Genomic DNA, 23094 nt, shown 5'->3' on the forward strand with positions numbered 1-23094 from the left:
AAATATCTTTATTGGTGTGAATCCAAGAATTACTCATGGGGTAAGGTTAGGATTCCTAGGATATTGCCTTTTCTCCAAGAGGGTTTGGAAAAAGGACTATCAGCTAGTTCTTTAAAGGGACAGATTTCTGCTCTGTCTATTCTTTTGCACAAGCGTCTGGCAGAGGTTCCAGACGTTCAGGCATTTTGTCAGGCTTTGGTTAGAATTAAGCCTGTGTTTAAACCTGTTGCTCCCCCATGGAGCTTAAACTTGGTTCTTAAAGTTCTTCAAGGAGTTCCGTTTGAACCCCTTCATTCCATTGATATCAAACTTTTAACTTGGAAAGTTCTGTTTTTGATGGCTATTTCCTCGGCTCGTAGAGTCTCTGAGTTATCGGCCTTACAATGTGATTCTCCTTATCTGATTTTCCATACAGATAAAGTAGTTCTGCGTACAAAACCTGGGTTTTTACCTAAGGTAGTTTCTAACAAGAATATCAATCAAGAGATTGTTGTTCCATCATTGTGTCCTAATCCTTCTTCAAAGAAGGAACGTCTGTTACATAATCTAGACGTAGTCCGTGCTTTAAAGTTTTACTTACAAGCGACTAAGGAGTTTCGTCAAACATCTTCCCTGTTTGTCATTTACTCTGGACAGAGGAGAGGTCCAAAGGCTTCGGCAACCTCTCTTTCTTTTTGGCTTTGGAGCATAATACGCTTAGCCTACGAGACTGCTGGACAGCAGCCCCCTGAAAGAATTACAGCTCATTCTACTAGAGCTGTGGCTTCCACTTGGGCCTTTAAAAATGAGGCTTCTGTTGAAAAGATTTGCAAAGCGGCGATTTGGTCTTCGCTTCATACCTTTTCAAAATTTTACAAATTTGATACTTTTGCTTCTTCGGAGGCTATTTTTGGGAGAAAGGTTCTACAGGCAGTGGTCCCTTCCGTTTAAGTACCTGCCTTGTCCCTCCCATCATCCGTGTACTTTAGCTTTGGTATTGGTATCCCACAAGTAATGGATGATCCGTGGACTGGATACACTTAACAAGAGAAAACATAATTTATGCTTACCTGATAAATGTATTTCTCTTGTAGTGTATCCAGTCCACGGCCCGCCCTGTCCATTTAAGGCAGGTCTAAATTTTAATTAAACTACAGTCACCACTGCACCCTATAGTTTCTCCTTTCTCGGCTAGTTTCGGTCGAATGACTGGATATGGCAGTTAGGGGAGGAGCTATATAACAGCTCTGCTCTGGGTGATCCTCTTGCAACTTCCTGTTGGGAAGGAGAATATCCCACAAGTAATGGATGATCCGTGGACTGGATACACTACAAGAGAAATAAATTTATCCGGTAAGCATAAATTATGTTTTTTCATGTCTGGGGATGGTGTAAGAAAGTTTCTTTTTGGTTAGATAATGGGGACAACATCGGTGGAGGATTAAAGTGCAGAAAAGGAAGAAGGTGGGTAAGAGGTTGGATGGATCACAGGTGACAGAAAAATAATGTGTCCTGTTTTATTGCTCCTGACTAATTTCAGTTTTAAGATGAGAAATGGATAATGTGCACATATAATTACCGACGTTCATTTGTATGGTGTATCTTTAATGATCTGAACTGGCAATGGTAGTTTAGCTGCTGTTGATTCAAGCATGGCTGCAGATCTGGGGTGGTAGAGTTGTAGGTTGGTAGAGTGGTAGGTTGGTAGAGTTGTAGGTTGGTAGAGTGGTAGGTTGGTAATGTGAAGGGGAGTGGGAGGTTGCTAGAGCCCTGTCTGGTGCTGATATAACTTCTCTGTGTCTGTAATGCTAATGTGTTTGCATTGTCCCTGCTTTGCCTTCTTGTCCTGCTCAGGTTCTGTGCTGATGGCCTCAATGAGCTCTGTAGGGAATGTTAATGGATACCATACATGCCAAGGTGAGCTCATTTATGTGCTGCTTTGTCATTCTATATCTTGTGTTATATAAACTTGGAAGAAACTTCATAACAACACAACCCATAATGATGACATATTTTGTTACCAGATCTGACTACTATCCAGTGTGACATCTCTGAAACTACCCAGAAGTATGAAGATTTGGGGCTACTTTTACGTAACCGTGAAGAGCAGCTATCTGCCATGCTGGAGAAGATGCAAAAGATCCAACAAGAGGCAGACAGCATGCTTAAATGGCTGGAATCAAAAGAGAAAGTCATTGCTGCAGTTAATGTGTCCCCAACAAAATCTGATGTGATGAGAGCTCAGGCTGAGCAAAACAAGGTGAGATACTGATATGGGATCAAGCTTAAAAGAATTTAAATTTGACAAAAGCATTCGTCATAAAATAAAAATAAGTGTCCTCCTTTATATCAATTACTAGGGCGTAACAACATAAGGATAATCATCTGATTTAAAAAAAAAAAAAAATGCTTAAATTATTTAAAGGGACATGAAACACAATTTTTTTTTATTTCATAATTCAGATAGACAATATATGTTTAAACAACTTTTCAATTTACTTCTATTATCTAATGTGCCTCCTTCTCTCGGTATCCTTTGTTTAAGAAACAGCAATGCCCTACTGAGAGCCAGCTGAATGCACTGGGTGAGCCTATAAGATGGGGCATATATGTACAGCCACAAATCATTACCTACTGAGTCTACCTAGGTATCCTTTTCAACAAAGGATATAAGGAAAACCAAACCAAATAGATAATAGAAGTAAATTGGAAAGTTGTTTAAAATCACATGCTCTATCTAAATTATAAAATATATATTTTGGGTTTATGTCCCTTTAAGAATAAAAATGTGTGTGCTAAGGGTGTCTAACACAAATCTTTTATATGCTCTAACAGTGCTATGATTTTAGAGCCTCTTTGTGCATATTCTTCTGCTTGACTCATTTGTGTTTAAACTTAAAGGGACAGTCTACAAGTAGAATTTTTTTTTTTATGGCTTTTGTGTTGCCTTTTGGTAATTAGAAGGCCGCTAAATGCCACTGAGCACCACACGTGTATTATGTCCAGCAGTGCAGGGGTTAATTAGGGAGCTTGTAGGGAGCTAGTAGGGTTAATTTTAGCTTTAGTGTAGTGTAGAAGACAACCCAAAGTATTGATCTAGGCCCATTTTGGTATATTGCATGCCACCATTTCACCGCCAAATGCGAGCAAATAAAAAAAATTGTTCGCTTTTTCACAAACTTTTTCACAAACTTTTTCACATAGTTTAGGTTTCTCACTAAAATTATTTACAAACAGCTTGTGCAATTATGGCACAAATAGTTGTAAATGCTTCTCTGGGATCCCCTTTGTTGAGAAATAGCAGACATACATGGCTTTGGCGTTGCTTTTTGGTAATTAGAAGGCCGCTAAATGCCGCTGCGCATCACACGTGTATTATGGCTAGCAGTGAAGGGGTTAATTAGGTAGCATGTAGGGAGCTTGCAGGGTTAATTTTAGCTTTAGTGTAGAGATCAGCCTCCCACCTGACACATTACACCCCCTGATCCCTCCCAAACAGCTCTCTTCCCTCCCCCACACCACAATTGTCCCCGCCATGTTAAGTAGTGGCAGAAAGTCTGACAGTACTTAAGCTATCTTTGATATTTTTTTAAAAAAGGAGAGGCATATTTACATATGCTGCTCTGTAGGATCCCCCCTTAGCCCCCAACCTCCCTGATACCCCCCCCAAACAGATCTCTAACCCTCCCCCTCTAACTTATTGGTAGCCATCTTTGGTACTGGCAGCTGTCTGCTAGTACCCAGTTTACAGTAAAATCTGTGTTTTTATTATTTTTTAAATATTTTTCTGTAGTGTAGCTTGCCCCCCCCCAAAGACCAACCCCCACCCCCTCCCAGATCCCTTAGATCGTTATATATTTGAAATATTTTTGGCCCTCACTGCCATTTTTTTTTTTCCCCCATCATTTTTCTGTAGTGTAGCGGTTCCCACCCACTCCCTACCCATGCACACGCCCGACCATGCGCGCCCCCGGCGATCCCACCCACGATCCCGCCCCCTCCACATCATACGGCCCATCGATGTCCGCCCACCTACCTCCCAGACTGGCTCCCACCCACCAACGATACCGGCCATCAATGTCCGGTGCAGAGTGGCTGTCTCTGCATCGGATGGCCAAGGGGGGTTATTGCAGGATGCCTCGATATCGAGGCATCACTGCAATAACCGGAAAGCAGCTGGAAGCGAGCAGGATCGCTTCCAGCTGCTTTCCAGACCGAGGACGTACGCCATACGTCCTCAGGCGTTAAGTGTATTTTTTGTGAGGGCGTATGGCGTACGTCCTTGGTCGTTAAGGGGTTAAAGAAGCTGAAACCATAGCATGGTTGCTGCAATTAAAGCGAAATAATAGTCAAAACTGAAATGCATTTCACATTTGAATAGAAGTATTTTTGCAATGAAACTTATGTACTGTTTCTATGTACATATGCTGCAGCACTTTGTGCACCTACATTTAAACGTTGCATCTGTTTAGTGTTAGTGTGTATCATGTTAGCATTGGCTCTTTGCATCACAAAGTAGGGGCAGAGTTTGAATTCAGATGTACTGGGCACACATCTGGGCACTTGTATGTAAAAGACACAAAGTGGGTACAGCAATATAACACAAAATGTAGTGAACAGGATACCATAATAAGACAAACACCCTTTATATACAGTATTTGTTAAAAATAATTTGTTTCATGTGTAACAGCTATCCATCAGAAATTGGGTGCATGTGCTGAGTAGTTTGGATGCTTCCTTCTTTAGAAAGAAAAAAAACAAGCTTGTTGTTGAAAAGTAATTATTAACATATGTAATTCAGACTTAATTAAATCTTTTAGCTCAGACTCGTGTCAGGGGCTAGAGGGTAAAGTCCCATTAGCCTCTTGCAGCTCTTTGACATCCTAGGGGTTTATATTAGCCATAGCACTGTTACAGTTTCACCACCATAAGGATGGGCAATCGGCAACTTTGTTTAAGGTCTATGTCATTGGACGGGAGTCCTACACTTCCAGAACACATGTGATATTGTGGCTGCTTCAGATACCATACAATTTCCTTGCCATTTTTACTTCTCATAATGTAATTGGAGAGTTAGTCAGACTACATTTTATCTATAAAGTTCTGAATTTCCTGTTGTAAATAAAAACAAAATCTAATAACACACGTGCTAGCTGTAAAAAATGTGCAAATGTGTTTCTGATCTTTATTGGCACTAACTTCAGCTGGCTTTCCCCGGCCCATCTTCCAGTCCAGGAGTTCCTCTCTGAACTTGAGCAGAGCTCTGGAAAACTGGAAAGTTTAAAGGCTGCACTGAGAGATTTGCTGGAGAAGCATCCAAACTCTCCAGAGGCTGAGACTTGGAAGCAAATGCTGGAAAATCTTGGTAAGTATCTGGGGAGTGGAATAAGTAGAAATACAGAAACCATTTGTATCATTGTGCTGAACTTATACAGTCCCTGCAGTGTCAAGAAAACACCTTCTTCTGAAACCATTGCTATTGCATCCTGTTGTGCTTCAAAAGCACTGATTATTTACAGTTTGGAGAATGTTATGTTGAACACTGATCCATTTAACCTATGAGACTGTAATAACCTGGGAACTACTCCTTTCATTAAAAAATAATAATAATAATAACAATTGTATCCTTGAAAAATACATACATGAACCTTAGATTAATAAATCTATTTTCTTTGTCTTCACATATTGTATTGATTACAATATTGTTTTGGTCTCTGATGAAACCTTTTATTATTTTAAAATGCAAATAAAAGGAAAATCATATCATAGTCTAATTGTGAGGGTGAGATTTTTGAGGGGCATTTAAGAATTGACTGAATTTATGGAAATGTTTCTAAAAAAAAAAAAAAAATCTTAAATTCTTGAGGTTGTATGTCTATAAAAAATATTATATCCTGATCTTTTTATTTAGATCGGCAGTGGGACCGAGCAAATCAGGTAACCTCAGAGCGCCAGCAAAAGCTGGAGGAGTCTGCCAACCAGTTGGCCACTTTCCAGGCTGCAGGCTTACAGCTTCGCCCATGGTTGACAGAAAAGGAGTTAATGATGAGTGTACTAGGACCACTTTCCATTGACCCCAATATGCTGAATGCTCAGAAGCAGCAAGTCCAGGTAAGTGAGTTCACATCATCTATCTTTACTGCAGAATTCAAAAATGATCTCTACATCAGTCTTAAAAGTCATTCATATGCTACCTAGCTTTAGATATTAAAAGGGACATAAAACTAAAATTAGAGTAATGTTTGCAATATACATGCATCTGCAAAAATTCTTCTAGTGGATGTGATGCAAAAGCTGGGCTTATGACCTTAGTCACTTGCTTTTTGGCATCAACTCAGCTTGTGCAAGACAGTGGCGTGAGTGCATGTAGCCTACCAGAGAATTCTAAAGCTGTCAAGGACTAAGTTATCACAGAGCCTTTGATAAATCTTATAAGAAGCATTTTTTAAAATGTTTGTATTGCAGAGTTGCTTGTTGTCATATTTGAAATGCATTCCTCAAAGTTGAGATTTATGTGTCTTTAAAGAATCAAGTTGTGTATTTTCATTTTTCTTCTTAAACGGGAAGAGTCCACAGCTGCATCATTACTCTTGGGAATTCAGAACCTGGCCACCAGGAGGAGGCAAAGACACCCCAGCCAAAGGCTTAACTACCTCCCCCACTTTCCTCATACCCCAGTCATTCTTTGCCTTTCGTCACAGGAGGTTGTCAGAGAAGTGTTGGAAGATTGAAGATAGTCTCTTATGGAGGGTAGTACTCTTCGAAATGGGACTGGAATTTTAAGTAATCCTGTCAGCCTCTCAGTGAGAGCATGGATGAAGGTTAGAGTCCGGAGATGCAGGGAGAGTCTTTCTGCGAAACCATCCCGACTCATATTAACAGCTCCTTGGCAATCAGCGTTGACGAGTTTCGCTGCCTGCCTTTATTCACTCAAGTCCATGTCATAAGCGAGGCTACTATCTGTCACACTTGAAGGGCCGTGTTCCTGTTCCACGGCGCAGATTCCGGTAAGATTATTTCATTTTATTTTGATCTGTACATGTAATGTTAACGAAATAAGTCAGGGTTCAAGTGGGACTCCTTTATCTTAATGAATCAAGGGTTAATATCTCCTGAGGGGGTTTATTGAACAGGGGGGACTTTAATCATGTTTGTTATGTGATTCTGTCTGCTAATGTGTAGTGATACTTGGGCTCATGGCTATTCGGAACATAACGGCCTTATCATCAGTTGGCGCGATCTCTTTAGATTTGTGTGCCCTTTTTTGTGACTTGCATAGTGCACCTAGAGACCAGGTGCGGTTACGTTGTATTCCACTTCCGTATTCTGACCGAGTGATGACGGAGAGAGTCTGCTTGTTAGTTGTCTGGTTCACAGGAGGTGGTGAGTGCCCCAGCCATTGGGGGTTTAAAAAAAAGGGTGCCGTTTAGTGTTTGTCCATATTTGCAAAAGTTATGGAGGATTCTGATTTTTTAGACACGGATATCTCTGATTCAGAGAATGCGTCTTGCAAAGAATATGAAATGGCCCTGGTTATCCATGACCATCAGTTATGTTCCGATTGCTGTTCCAGAGTACTCTCTTCTCCAAACCAGGGAACTTAGAGTGCGTTGAGCCATCCGCCCCGAGGATTCCATGTCCTGTGAGGCGCGTGTCCCAGAACCTTCTTTTGCTACGCAAGCAGGTGTCCCTATGGCCGTTACTCCTTCTCCGGAAGGTGGCTTGCTTCCTCCAGAGGTTACGGCACGGTTCCGCATGGCCATATCTATGGCGCTGGCTCATTTATATCTCCCAAGTGAAATATTTTTAAGGTACTGTCCGTGTTCTGTCAACCAGGGCCCGTCGGGCGTGAGATCACCTGATTCAGTTCAGCATTCTGGGGAAGCGATGGCCTCTGAGGCTTCAGGGGCCCCAACCTCGGGCCGGGGTCGTCCATCGATCCAGGGAGAGATAATTTTGCCTTGCATTATAGACTGGCACGTCTTCGTGTCCTACTAAGGCATGTTTTGGCAGTGCTGGAGGATTCCAGTCCTAGTGGGTCGAGAAATCTTCGGCCTTCTGTGCCGTATGGCAAGCTGGGTTAGACGGTTGGGGATGAAACAAATCTCCTTGATGTCTCTGTGTTTTCTTTCTTTCTTTTATGTATCGGTTCCATTTCTGATCTTGGGAGAATGGGGCCTATGATCTGCTGGTCCAGTTGGCGTGCCCATTCTCCTTGGGCGTTCACCCGCGGGTGCTGCTTTTACTTATTTTTTTTTTTTTTTTTTTTATTTTTTATTTTTAAAACGAGCTTTATTGAAGTGTAAAGATTACAATAGCATAGTTGGATATAATAACAGTCAGCATAGTATAAAAAACATATACAAGGAGGAAACTGTACATTGTGTTTCCTTGTGCAGAAAGATCTTACACTTCAAAAATGATACACAACTCTTGCTCCTTGGTCTGTAACAGAAGCAAGAGTAAACATATATAAACTTTTCCATTTTTCAGAGTAAACAATTAAGAGTTTAGAAGGGTCATAATAGATGGAGAAGGGGGGATAAGGAGGGGCATCAGGGGGGGTTCCATAGTCAGGAGGAAAGGGGGGGGTGGGATAGAGGAAAAGGATTGGGGGAGAAGAAAAAAAAAAAAAAAAAAAAAAATCAACACAGCATGCGCGTATGTCTAAGTGATTGGTTATATTGTTCCTTGCCATAGTGCGCTCAGGAATTCGTATTCTTCTAGTTTGTGATTTTTCAGGTAGTAATATCTTTCTAGTAATAGGACTTCCTCGACTTGTGAGTGCCATTCACCTACCGTGGGAGGATTTTGTTTCTTCCATTTTTTAGGGATCAGTTTTTTCGCACTAGTGAGCATGATTAACAGTAGAGAGAGGTGTGTTTGGCTTTGTGTTTTGGGAATCGTTAAGAATAATAAAATCTCAGGTGTTTTTGGCAGGGGGATGTTGAGGATTTCAGACATTTTGTCCAAAATTTCTGTCCAGAAGGGTATAATTAGGGGGCAGGACCACCATATGTGAAGCAGGGAACCAGTCCCTCCGCAACCTCTCCAACACATATGACTTACTGTTGGGAATATTCTGTGAAGTCTAACTGGGGTTAGGTACCATCTACCTATGAGTTTAATATGGAGTTCTTGGATGATTGACGAGACAGATGATTTTTTGATTAATCTAAAAGCTTTTAACCATGAGTGTTCATCGTTATCTATCCCTAAATCTGTGTTCCATTGTGTGACATAAGTCGGGAGCGTGTCTGTGCCCGAGGAAGCGCCTAATTTGTAAAGGTGAGATATTAGGTGTCTTGGTAGGGATTTCCCCGTGCAAAGTTGTTCAAATGGAGTGAGTGCCCTGCCCATATTTTGCTTTTGTCTATGGCCGGATATAAAATGTACCAGCTGGTTGTATTGCAGCCAAGAGGAGAAAACCTTAGGGAAGGTGTCCCTGAGTGTGGTTTGTGGGATGATCTTTCCATTTTCAACTACTCCATAGACTGAACCTTCTTTGAGTTTATATGGTGCTAGTCTAAAGAAACCTATTTTGTGATAGGGAATTTCGGGGTTTTCAAGTATTGGTGTTAAGGGTGAGTGTCTCGAGGAGATGTGAGTGGAGGTAGCTACGGTTGAGTCCCAAGTATTGAATGTTTCTGTTAAGAGGTGATAATTCTTGATTATGTTAGGGCGCTGAGAGGGTTGGAGCCACGCTAAAGTGCTCACATTATTAATTCTGAGGATTTGCCTGTCTATCTCGATCCATGCTTTGTATTTTTCGTTTTGTGCCCATTCAACTATCTTCTGAAGGCTAATTACCTTTTTATAAAGGGAGATGTCTGGTAGCCCGAGTCCGCCCTTGTCTCTTGGTAGATACATAGTGCGTCTGGGGATTCTGGGTTTGGTGTCAGCCCATATGTATTGTTCTATTATTTTTTGCAACTGAGATAAGTAGCCCCTAGGGAGAGTGATGGGAAGGGTTTGAAGGAGATAGAGGATTCGGGGCAGGACATTCATTTTAATCACCCCTATTCTGCCAAGCCAAGATGTGTATTTGCTTTTCCATGAGGATAAGTCTGCTGAAATCGCGTTCTTGAGGGGGATATAATTATATTTGAATAGGTCAGATGGATCGGGAGTTATATATATGCCTAGGTATTTTAATTTAGATGTAGCTAAGGGGATTTGGTATATGTGCTGTAAGGTTTGTATAATTTTGGGACAGGTATTAACGTTCAGTAGTTCTGATTTATGTAAGTTCAGAGAGAAGCCGGAAGCTCTGCCATATTCCTTGAGGACGTTTAAGAGTGCCGGAAGGGACTCAGAGGCATCTGTTAGTGTATAAAGAACCTCATCGGCATATAGCGCTTGTTTAAATTCTGAGTCTCCGACTTTTATACCTTTGATGTGATGGGAGGCCCTTACAATGCTGGCTAACACTTCTATCGAGAGGGCGAATAGTAGTGGGGATAAGGGACAGCCTTGTCTAGTTCCGTTTTTAATGTCAAAAGGTTTTGATAATGTGCCGTTAATCCTAATTTTAGCGTTGGGGTTAGAGTAAAGGGCAAAAACTAAGTTTATAAAGATTCTTCCGAATCCCATTCTTTCCATTACCTGACGCAGGAAGGCCCAGTTTACCCTGTCAAAGGCCTTCTCTGCGTCTGTAGAAAAGAGCACAAGAGGAAGGCCCGAGACTTTAGCGTGATTGATTAGTTGTGTAATTTTGATAGTGTTGTCCCTGGCCTCTCGACCAGGGACAAAACCAACTTGATCATTGCCTATCAGATCAGGCAAGTATTTATTTAGTCTGGACGCAAGAATCTTTGCGAAAAGCTTCATATCCGAATTAATGAGTGAAATTGGCCGAAAATGGCTGGGGCGATCTGGGGTCTTTCCTGGTTTGGGTAGCACTGTTATGTGTGCCTCTAACAGGACACGGGACAGATAGGGGTTCTCTTGAAGGTCGTTGAGTAGTTTTAGGAATGGGCCTGCTAGGGTCTCCTTAAATTTTTTATAGTAAACTGACGAAAAGCTGTCAGGGCCGGGGCTTTTGCCGTTTGGACAATTTTTAATAGCTGAGAAAAGCTCTTCAGCGGTTATTGGCGAGTCTAGGAGTTTAGCGTCTTCTGCAGATATAGAAGGGAGGTTTATTTTATTTAGATAGGAGTTTATGAACGTTTCATTGTGGGATCCTTCTGTCGCTTGTTGAGGGTCGGAAGGATGGTTATGTATATTATATAGGGAGTGGTAGTACTTATGGAATTCTGAGGCTATCTGCTCGCTACTGTGCACCTGATGGCCGCCTGTAGATTCGACAGAGTGAATTGCTTTTACTTATTTTAATTCGGTTTGGATGTGTTTGATTTGTTTTAAAGAGCTCATGTCTGATATAATTTCCGTTTTGGGAACATTCTTTTTCTGGAACTGATACTTGCGATTACGTGGGCACGTGGGCACTTCCTCTGAAGTTGTGCATTTTTTTGTTAAGAACATAGTTATGTTTCTAGTTCATATTATCGAACCTTTGGGTCGATTTTTCTTGGACCTTTGGACAGTTCTGGAGTGCTCTTGTACCAGGCAGGTACTGGTCGGGTGCTAGCTGCTGTTCCTTGCGGTTCATGTCACCCTCGTGGTGCTTATATCCTGTCGGAATGTCACTTTGGCCTATTGATGCGGGCTCCGAGCTCGGGTCCTACTACAACGTATGGGGCCTAGTGTTTTAGATCCAACGCTTCTGGAAGGAAGGTTGTGAGCTCCAATCTAAGTTGGCCTTTTCTTGCAATTTGCTTTGAATATGTGACCCGACTTTTTAAAGCTTCATTGTGGTTTCTAGAGGTCCTTTTGGACTCGGAACCGTAGTTCTCCATTCCTTTAGAGTTTGGAGATGTGGATGACCTCCGGAGGTATAGAATACCGGTTTGGTGGATGATTTGTGTTTTGCTTTCGGTATCTTCTGGATGTCAACTCTTGTAGCCTAGTCACATTTCCTTTTGCGGTGGTGGAGACTCCTTTTTTTTCCCTTCTTGGGTTGGGTCATCTATGTCTTGAAGCGTGGGTATGTACTGCTTCCTTTTCTCAGTATATCGCTTGCTCTAGTACTTGTTTTTTTCTACCAGGAGCTGCAAGGCTCCCATTGTTATTCCTGTTACTGGGATTTCCGGGAGACTGATGACTGTAAGGATCTCTGGAGATATGTCATCTTCTCAATCTAAGAGTTGTCACTTGTAATCCCGTGGTCTTTAGACTCTCGGGTGCTATCCTTGACCTTATAGCAGATCTAGCCCTTTGGGCTTGCGGGTAGGCGGTCCGGGGTCAGATACAGACCTTCGCCCTTTTGGGGTCAAGAAAATGGGTTTCATTTATCTACATCGGAGTATAGATCAGGTAGTCAAGCCTGTCTACAAAGGATTCTCTTAAGATCAAATGGTACTGGTTGCCATTTTCTTAGACCTGTTACAAGTTTTTTTCAGACTCTTGGGTTTGAGGCTGTTGTTGGTACCCTATGTCTACAGACTTTGGATGGTGGAAAGCTCTGTCCTGGGTGCACTCCTAACCATAAGAGGCAGCTTAAGGGTTCCTCAGGAGGTTAGATCTTTCGATCGGTCCTATATCTCTGGACTCTGACTTAGGACCACGTCTCTTGCATGGAATCAGGCATGGGCGGTTCAGTTGAACCTTGGGGTTGGATCTCCCGCGTGTCCCTTTGAAAGGGGTTTTTTGGCTCTCATGGGAGATTGATATCTGCCTGTAGTTTAAGTTTGAGGTCTCTCTGACGGGTCCCTACTTTGTCTTCTTGGGCATCTAATGCTTCCTTGTATACTTTCAGTTGTCGTATCACCTGAGCTGGCAGTAATGACCAAAGGGTTTCACCTCTAGGTAGGGTGTTTACCGTTTTCTCTACTTCCTCTTCTCCTCACCTTTGGTGGGGGATAAGTTTCTTGCTTTTGCTCTCCTTTGATTTGGAGGTACCTCAGTATCCGTGAAGGCCTGTGGGTCCCTGTTTTCTTTCATGTAATTAGCAAGAGTCCATGAGCTAGTGACGTATGGGATATACATTCCTACCAGGAGGGGCAAAGTTTGCCAAACCTTAAAATGCCTATAAATACACCCCTCACCACACCCACAATTCAGTTTTACAAACTGGTGAAGTAAGTTTGTGCTAGATTCTACGTTGATATGTGCTTCGCAGCAGGCTGGAGCCCGGTTTTCCTCTCAGAGTGCAGTGAATGTCAGAGGGATGTGAAGAGAGTATTGCCTATTTGAATTCAATGGTCTCCTTCTACGGGATCTATTTCATAGGTTCTCTGTTATCGGTCGTAGAGATTCATCTCTTACCTCCCTTTTCAGATCGACGATATACTCTTATATACCATTACCTCTACTGATTCTCGTTTCAGTACTGGTTTGGCTATCTACTATATGTAGATGAGTGTCTTAGGGTAAGTAAGTCTTATTTTATTATGACACTCTAAGCTATGGTTGGGCACTTTCTATGTAAAGTTCTAAATATATGTCTTTAAACTTATATTTGCCTTGATTCAGGATAATCAGTATTCCCTTAAAATTCAGACTGTCAGTTTCATTATTTGGGATAATGCATTTTAATTCAATTTATTTTTCTTTACCTTGAAAATTTTCAATTGATCATTTTTCCCTGTGTGCTGTTAGGCTCGCGGGGGGCAGAAAATGTTTCTTTTTATTGCTTCATTCTTGGCACAGACTTTTTTGGCGCAAAAATTTCGTCATTTCCGGCGCCGTAGTTGACGCCAGGGAAGTTGTATTCTGTTAATACGTCATTTTTGACGCATGCGTATTCAGACATTTTTTTGCGCCAAAAAATGTGGGCGTCGGTTCTGGCGTCAGAGGATGTGGCGTCATACTTATAATAATGTGGGCGTCATATTTGGCGCCAAAAAATGTGGGCGTATTTTTTGGTTTCACTTTCTTTCCTCACATTATTTAATCCTCACTTTTTTTGCTTCTGGTTTCTAGAAGCTTATTATTTTGCATTTCTTTTCCCATTCCTGAAACTGTCATTTAAGGAATTTGATAATTTTACTTTAAATATTGTTCTTTTCTATTACATATTGTAAGATTTCACTGTTCCTGTTTCAAAACAATCTAAGAGGATTCCTGTTGACTGAGTTCAGTCCTACCAAAGCTAAGTTCATTTATTTTTAATGTTATGAATGTTTATCTTTAGCTATGGTTTGTAATAAGTTATCATGATAAACTTTTACATGCAGAATCCATTAGTATTTATGCTTTATATATTGCCATTCTTTTTACATCTTATGTACAAGAAATATTTAGAAGATTTATAAGAAATATTTTTCTGATTCTATTTTAAAGGCTTTGTCTGACATCGTGCCTTCTAATAAAATTTTTAGGTCTTTTTCAAACTTCTTTTTTTAATTATTGAAGTTTCAAATGACCAACAACATACTGATTTATCCTTCTCTGATGATGTTTTTTCTCATTCAGAATTTTCTTCATCAGATATTGACACTAACAAATCTACTTTATTTTTTATTTATTTTTTATTAAAGTACATTTGTTCTTTGTTGAAAAGGTGTTGATTATTTTGGATATTAAGTTAACTAGTTCTTTTTCAAGACTAGATAACGCTATTTCTGCTTATTTATTCTTCTGAGTTTTCAGAGGTTTTTTTCCAATTCCTCATACTAGGGAATGGAATAGGCTGAGAATTTTCTTTTATTCCTTCTTCAAAGGTTTTAAACTATATTCTTTGCCGGCAATTAAATTCAATTTGGAGGGTTCTCCAATTTATTGGGGCTATCTCTACTCCAACTAAATTATGCTATTGTTTCTATAGCAAAATAGTATTTATTTCCCTTTTAGATGGTTGTATCTTATTTATGGAAAATTATTTAGTTTCAGGTACTTTTCTTGGACCTGTGATTTATTTGGATGTTGCAATTGCTTCATTTTTTTCTGTTTACTTTAAGATCAAGTATCAGATTATGATTTATTTTAGCATTGTTTAAAGGGACAAAATTTACTAGACTAAGGTGCTGTTGCATTTGTCTTGTTGTTTTGCATTTATTGATTATGCAAGTCCACTGTATTGACTGGTCCTTTAACTGGACTATCATGCTAATAATTTCATTTGTGTCTTCATTTTATTGAATATTTTCGCAAATGAGGTTTAATCTATGTCTTTTGCTGTTTTAGCTAGAAGATTTTGTGATTTCTAAAAATCCATATTTCTTTTGTTCTAAGATAATCAATTATTTGTTTTATAATTGGATTCAATTCTTAACTGTTACTCTGGGCTTCAAGATTGAGTTCTAAGACTAAAACTTTAAGCTTATTCTAGTTTGGTTGTTCTTATTAAGGAACGAATTCCTGAATTCTTTCCCAAGTAACATGTTTTTAATTTGAAATCAGCTCCCTAAAATTGCACGTGCCGTATTCCAGCTTTGCTGGCAAGGGCAGGTTAAGACTTTTTTGAAATTTATTTGGTTCTATTCGGTCCAAATATCTTTGATTTTATTCCAGTAAGGCTAACACTTTAAGTGTGTTTCGGGTCCTATATATTTGGGTACTGTTGAAGCATGGCTGATCACCCGTGGGGTTCAAGCGCTGCTCAGACCTGGAATCTTCTGGGGTATTTCTTCCAGTTCCATTTTTAGGAACTGGGTTTTTGGAGTTTTATTCAAACTATTCTGCCTTTTTTTTGGTCAGTGATAGCATTATTTGTTTTCATTAGATACAATAAATGCATATTTTTAATTTTTCTGTTTTCATTCAGATTATTAAGGATGCGGGAATCTTATATGATTCACTTGTTCTTCCAGGACATAGTTAGAGGATCTTTTTTTCAAAAGCTCTTGATTCCTCACACAAGGGTCACCTTTTTTAGGTTTCCAGATAGTTTGTGTCACTGTCTTTGTCTCTATCAGACAAGGGACAATTTTATTGTGTTCCGTCTGTCGGTACCTTTAGTCTCTATTATTTCCTTCAGTTGCTATATATGCATAGAAGTTATTAGGTCTTATGGCCACAGCATTGGATTCAATTCCCTTTGCTCATTTTCAATAGAAAGAACCTTTCCAGTCTTTTTATGCTGAATTATGGTGCAGGGTTTCTAGGATTTTGCATTTTAAATCTTCAAATCCTAATATTTCTCTCTCTTGATTTGGTGGTTAAGATCACCATCATTTAGTTCTACAGGTCTCTTCGTTTCTTTCAAACCTGGACCATGATCCTACAGATGTGAGTCTTTTGGTTGGGAGGCTGTCTGAGGATCCTCTGTCAGCACAAGGGGGTTTGGAAATCTCAGGAGGTGAGATTACCATTTGATATTTTAGAACTCCGTGTTTTCTCAGAGTTTTTCAGTTAGTTTCTTTTTGAAGAAGAGACGTTTATTGTTTTCAGACAATATCACAACTATGGTGTATGTCAATCATCAGGGTAGGACTATCAGTCCTTAGGCTGTGACAGAAGTGGTCTCGGATATTTTTTTTGGTTTTTTTCCCCAGGTATAGATATTTGGGAAGCGGATTATCTCTGTTAATCAAGCTTTATTTCCGGGGAGAATGGTCTCTCTTCCCAGATATGTTTTTCAATTTTTCAGATGTGAGCATTTCTAGAAATAGATCTGTTGGCATCTCATCTGAATAAAGAACTTCCCAGGGGCCTATTCAGGTCCGGGATCGTCAGGCGGAAGTAGTGTATGCAATGACATTTCTTTGGAATTATCTTTTTGCCTATTTCTTTCCGCCTCTAGTTCTTCTTCCAAAGTGATTTCCAAAATTCTTATGGAGTATTTGTTTGTTATGCTGGTGGCTCCAGCATGGCCTCTCAGGTTTTGGTATGCGGATCTCATTCGAATGGCCAGTTGCCAACCTTGGACACTTCCGTTTAAACCAGACCTTCCTTCTCAAGGCCCATTTTTTCCATCAGGATCTCAAATCATTAAATTTGAAGGGATGGAGATTGAACGCTTAGTTTTTAGTCATAGAGGTTTCTCTGACTCATTGATTAATACTATGTTTCAGGCTCGTAAATCTGTTTCTAGAAAGATTTATTATTGAGTCTGGAAGACCTACTTTCTTTGGCATTCTTTTAAAATTCATAGAATTTTATTATTTTTTCAGGTTGGTTTGGTCTTTGTTAAGACAAAATCTCTACTCTTTCTGTTCTTTTTTCACAGAAAGATTGCTAATCATCCTGATATTCATTGTTTTGTACAGGCCTTTGGTCCGTATCAAGCCTGTCATTAATTCAATCTCTCCTCTTTGGAGTCTCAATTTGGTGCTGAGGGCTTTACAGGCTCCTCTGTTTGAAACTATGCATTTTCTGAACATTAATTACTTTCTTGGGAAAGTATTGTTCCTTTTGGTCATTTCTTCTGCTAGAAGAGTTTTTGAGTTATCTGCTCTTTTTGTGAATATCCTTCTTCTGATTTTTCATCAGGATAAGGCAGTGTTACTTCCTGATATTCATCATTTTGTTCAGGTTTTGTTTTCGTATCAAACCTGTCATTAAGCCAATTTCTCCTCCTTGGAGTCTTAATTGGGTTCTGAAAGTTTTTCAGGCTCTTCTATTTGAGCATATGCTTGCTCTGGACATTAATTACTTTCATGGAAAGTATTGTTCTTTTTGGACATCTCTTCAGCTAGAACAGTTTTTGAATTATCTGTTCTTCTCTAGTTGAATCTCTTTTTTCTGATTTTTTTTTCATCAGGATAAGGTGTTTTTTGCTGTCCTCATTTTCAATTCTACCTAAAGTTGTAAATTCTAAACAAACATTAGGGAGAGAATTATTGTTTCCCTAAGACTTCTTTGGTGAGATTCTTACTTTCTTTGGATATGGTAAGAGTTTTTGAATTCTATGTTGAAGCTATTCAGATTTCAGATAGACTTCTATTCTATTTTTTATCTTTTCTGGTTTTAGGAAGATCAAAAGGTTCTGCCATTTGTTTGGCATCTTGCTTAAACTTTTGATTCATCATGCTTATTTGGGAGTCGGGTGGATTCCCGCCTCGGAGGATTACGGCTCATTCTACTAGGTAAGTTTCTACTTCCTGGCTTTTTTAAGAATGAAGCTTCTGTTGATCAGATTGCAAAGCAATGACTGGTCTTCTTTGCATACTTTTACTATGTTCTACCATTTTGATGTTTTCTCTCTTTAGAAGCAGTTTTGGTTAGAATGGTACTTCAGGCAGCTGTCTCAGTTTTGATCTTCTGCTTATAATTTCAGTTTTTTTTTCTTCATTATAAAAATGAAACTTTTTTGATTTGGGTAGTGGATTAATTTTTTCAGCGGAATTGGCTGGCTAACTTTATTTTATCCCTCTCCGTCTCTAGTGACTCTTTGCGTTGGACAGTTCCAACATCTTGGGTATTTATTATCCCATACGTCACTAGCTCATTGGACTCTTGCTAATTACATGAAAGAAAACATAATTTTATGTAAGAAACTTACCTGATAAATCATTTCTATCATATTAGCAAAGAGTCCATGAGGGCCCACCCTTTTTTTGTGGGTGGTTTATGATTTTTTTTTGTATAAGGCACAATTCTTCCAATTCCTTATTTTTTTGATGCTTTCGCTCCTTTCTTATCACCCCACTTCTTGGCTATTCGTTTAAACTGAATTTCGTGAGGTGTGGTGAGGGGTGTATTTATAGGCATTTTAAGGTTTGGGAAAACTTTGCCCCTCCTGGTAGGAATGTATATACCCATAACGTCACTAGCTCATGGACTCTTGCTAATATGAAAGAAATGAATTTATCAGGTAAGTTCTTACATAAATTATGTTTTTTTCACTTCAGAGTTTTTTTTTTCCTTCCTTGCGAACTCAGGATCACGGGGCTGGATTCTGGTATTAGGACTCGGTGGGTCAGAGTTCTATCTTCCTTTTGGGAGTGTTCCCTGTTTAGGGAAGTCAGCCGTATAGGAGTTCTGGAATCCGAGCACGCAGTTTCTGTCACGGCTCATGGTAGCATGCCAGTTTTAAGTAAGTGATCAGAGCTCTACTCGGGGGTTTCGCTCCCTTACAGACCCATTCCTTCTCTTCGGAGGTCTGGGCAGAGTTTTTGGTACTCTTTGTCTTCGGTCTTTACCAGCCTTTGGGCTGAGACCATTACCTTGGAGTGAAGGTCAGGGATCGGTCTGCTCTGTTAAGTATTGACCATGTACTTTTATCGAGTCTGTTATCCCCTTCGGTGGGGGGGCTCTAGATGTCCATCTCTCTACTGGTGGCGTCTGCTGCTGGGATGGGACACTCCTTGGAGTTCGGATTTTTTCTGGACGGGAGCTGTTGCCGATGTTTCTCGGCGAATCTCGGTGGGATGAGGTCCCACATTGGCTTAGGGTCAGCTTTGCTGCCTGGAGATTGGCCATCGCGAGTTCTTGTTTAGAGGTGGCTCTGTGTTCTCACAGAGAGCTCTTTTTTTAGCTGCTAGGACAATTGCCCTGTCTATGCTTATCTAGTCTGACGGGTTTTCGTCTGGACTATGATACAATGGGGAACTCGAGTATTTGGAGCACCATAGGTTGTATGGTGCTGTGTCGTGGATCGGAGGGTGGCCCTCTGGTCATCCTAGTGATCGTTTTTTTCTGAGATGGAATTTATCTTTCTGGTCCTTGCCCTTCTAGGGAGTTCGTCTCCCTGGGCAGTGGTCCTGTAGCAACCTTGGGTTTGCTCTAAGTTTTGCTTTTGAGTTTTCTTTCTTCCCTTGTTTGATGGTCCTTTGGATCTTTTATTGGGTCCTCTGTTCTCCCTCTCAGGGGTAGATAGAGGTTCTTGTCCTTTAGGTCGGCGGTACGCTTCTTGGGAGTCGAGAGCCACAGGGCCGGCTCCTCGAAGGCTTTTTTGTTCAGCGGACTCTGGGGATTTTGAGTGGTCCCTAGCACGGTTTTGCAGGTTGTGTAACTAATGAGCAGTTACCTGGGCTTCCGGTTTTTCCTCTTCAGTTTTTTTTAGGGTATTGGGTAATTTCAGGCTGTAGTGCCTTTTGAAGCGCCTTTTTGTACCCGCCCTTTGTTTGCATTCAGTGTCCTCTACAGCTTGGGTATTGTTTTCCCAAAAGTAATGAATGGCTGTGGACTCTTCCCGTTTAAGAAGAAAAACTTATTATGCTTACCTGATAATTTTCTTTTCTTCTGACGGGACGAGTCCACAGCTCCCCGCCCGCGTTTATCGATGAACGGCTGTAATTTAGTTTCTTCTTCTGGCACATGTTTCACCCTGATATTTCTCCTACTGTTACTTTTTCCCTTGGCAGAATGACTGGGGGATGAGGGAAGTGGGGGAGGTATTTAAGCCTTTGGCTGGGGTGTCTTTGCCTCCTCCTGGTGGCCAGGTTCTGAATTCCCAAAAGTAATGAATGCAGCTGTGGACTCTTTTTGTCAGAAGAAGAGAAAATAATCAGGTAAGCATAATTTAAGTTATCTATGTAAATTGACAATCTTTAAGACAATATGGTAACTCTTCTTGAAGAATCTGAGATATTCAGATTCTTTAAATTTTTTGGAGCACTGTCCTGCTAATGTTCACCATTCATTCCTGTTTTGAAAATGAAAATGTATGTACAAATAAGCAGCAATAGTAATTGTTAATTTATAGGAACACAACTTTAAAATAAATTTCCCTTTAATGTGCTTCCAATTATTTGTTGTACCAGCTGAATTATTAGGTATTATTCAGTATTATATGGGTAGGTTCATTTTTTGTATTTGAAATAGCATTCAAATGGGCTTAGTCTGTAGGAAGTATATTTTTTCTATGGGTGGTGGTGGTGGTTTGTTTCAACTTTCAAAACCAGCCTTTCTTTCATGTAATTAGCAAGAGTCCATGAGCTAGTGACGTATGGGATATACATTCCTACCAGGAGGGGCAAAGTTTCCCAAACCTCAAAATGCCTATAAATACACCCCTCACCACACCCACAAATCAGTTTTACAAACTTTGCCTCCTATGGAGGTGGTGAAGTAAGTTTGTGCTAGATTCTACATTGATATGCGCTCCGCAGCAGGTTGGAGCCCGGTTTTCCTCTCAGCGTGCAGTGAATGTCAGAGGGATGTGAGGAGAGTATTGCCTATTTGAATTCAATGATCTCCTTCTACGGGGTCTATTTCATAGGTTCTCTGTTATCGGTCGTAGAGATTCATCTCTTACCTCCCTTTTCAGATCGACGATATACTCTTATTTATATACCATTACCTCTGCTGATTTTCGTTTCAGTACTGGTTTGGCTTTCTACAACATGTAGATGAGTGTCCTGGGGTAAGTAAATCTTATTTTCTGTGACACTCTAAGCTATGGTTGGGCACTTTTTTATAAAGTTCTAAATATATGTATTCAAACATTTATTTGCCTTGACTCAGGATGTTCAACATTCCTTATTTTTCAGGACAGTCAGTTTCATATTTGGGGATAATGCATTTGTTTCAATCATTTTTTTCTTACCTTAAAAATTTGACTTTTTTCCCTGTGGGCTGTTAGGCTCGCGGGGGCTGAAAATGCTTCATTTTATTGCGTCATTCTTGGCGCGGACTTTTTTGGCGCAAAAATTCTTTTCCGTTTCCGGCGTCATACGTGTCGCCGGAAGTTGCGTCATTTTTTGACGTTATTTTGCGTCAAAGATGTCGGCGTTCCGGATGTGGCGTCATTTTTTGGCGCCAAAAGCATTTAGGCGCCAAATAATGTGGGCGTCTTTTTTGGCGCTAAAAAATATGGGCGTCATTTTTGTCTCCACATTATTTAAGTCTCATTATTTATTGCTTCTGGTTGCTAGAAGCTTGTTCACTGGCATTTTTTTTCCCATTCCTGAAACTGTCATTTAAGGAATTTGATCAATTTTGCTTTATATGTTGTTTTTTTTCTTTTACATATTGCAAGATGTTCCACGTTGCAACTGAGTCAGAAGATACTACAGGAAAATCACTGCACAGTGCTGGAGCTACCAAGCTAAGTCTGCTATAAACTTTTGGTATCTGTTTTCTCCAGCTGTTATTTGTATTGCATGTCATGTCAAACTTATTAATGCAGATAAAATTTCCTTTAGTACTGTTACATTACCTGTTGCTGTCCGTCAACATCTAATTTCAGAGTGTTCCTGATAACATAAGAGATTTTATTTTTTAAATCCATTAAGAAGGCTATGTCTGTTATTTCTCCTTCTAGTATACATAAAAGTCTTTTAAAACTTCTCTTTTTTTCAGATGAATTTTTAAATGAACATCATCATTCTGATACTGATAATGGTTCTTCTGGTTCAGAGGTTTCTGTCTCAGAGGTTGATGCTGATAAATCTTCATATTTATTTAAAATGAAATTTATTCGTTCTTTACTTAAAGAAGTCCTAATTGCATTAGAAATTGAGGATTCTGCTCTTGATACTAAATCTAAACGTTTAGATAAGGTTTTTAAATCTCCTGTAGTTATTCCAGAAGTTTTTCCTGTCCCTAGTGCTATTTCTGAAGTAATTTCCAGGGAATGGAATAATTTGGGTAATTAATTTACTCCTTCTAAACGTTTTAAGCAATTATATCCTGTGCCATCTGACAGATTAGAGTTTTTGGGACAAAAATCCCTAAAGTTGATGGGGCAACAAGTAACAGATCATAATTCTCATAGCATTTTTATTTTCAACATGCTAATATTTTATTTGTAATGCCATCTTTGATATCATTAGAGTTGATGTCAGGTATATGTCTTAGCTATTTTAGCTAGAAAGAGCTTTATGGCTTAAGACCTGGGAATGCTGATATATCTTCTAAGTCTACTCTGCTTTCCCTTTCTTTCCAGGGTAAAAATAATTTTCGTTTCTTTCGTCACAACAAGGAACAAAAACCTGATCCTTCATCCTCAGGAGCGGTATCAGTTTGGAAACCATCTCCAGTCTGGAATAAATCCAAGCCTTTTAGAAAATCAAAGCCAGCTCCTAAGTCCACATGAAGGTGCGGCCCTCATTCCAGCTCAGCTGGTAGGGGGCAGATTACGTTTTTTCTAAGAAATTTGGATCAATTCCGTTCACAATCTTTGGATTCAGAACATTGTTTCAGAAGGGTACAGAATTGGCTTCAAGATAAGGCCTCCTGCAAAGAGATTTTTTCTTTCCCGTGTGCCAGTAAACCCAGCGAAGGCTC

At 40.0% G+C, this 23094-nt stretch overlaps 1 protein-coding gene across 6 annotated transcripts in view; it reads left to right on the forward strand.

The window, feature by feature from the left end:
* Positions 1-23094, forward strand: part of MACF1 (microtubule actin crosslinking factor 1) — a 413635-nt gene that overhangs the window by 159238 nt on the left and 231303 nt on the right. For 5 of the 6 annotated variants that reach the window (XM_053707285.1, XM_053707286.1, XM_053707290.1 and 2 more), the window contains 4 exons: positions 1834-1896; positions 2004-2239; positions 5215-5344; positions 5891-6090. In XM_053707285.1, coding sequence (XP_053563260.1) covers positions 1834-1896; positions 2004-2239; positions 5215-5344; positions 5891-6090 — 629 coding nt within the window. The remainder of the gene's footprint in view (positions 1-1833; positions 1897-2003; positions 2240-5214; positions 5345-5890; positions 6091-23094) is intronic. The other variant, XM_053707289.1, reaches the window with a different exon arrangement.

The sequence above is a fragment of the Bombina bombina genome, chromosome 3 (assembly GCF_027579735.1).
Source record: "Bombina bombina isolate aBomBom1 chromosome 3, aBomBom1.pri, whole genome shotgun sequence".
NCBI lineage: Eukaryota > Metazoa > Chordata > Amphibia > Anura > Bombinatoridae > Bombina > Bombina bombina.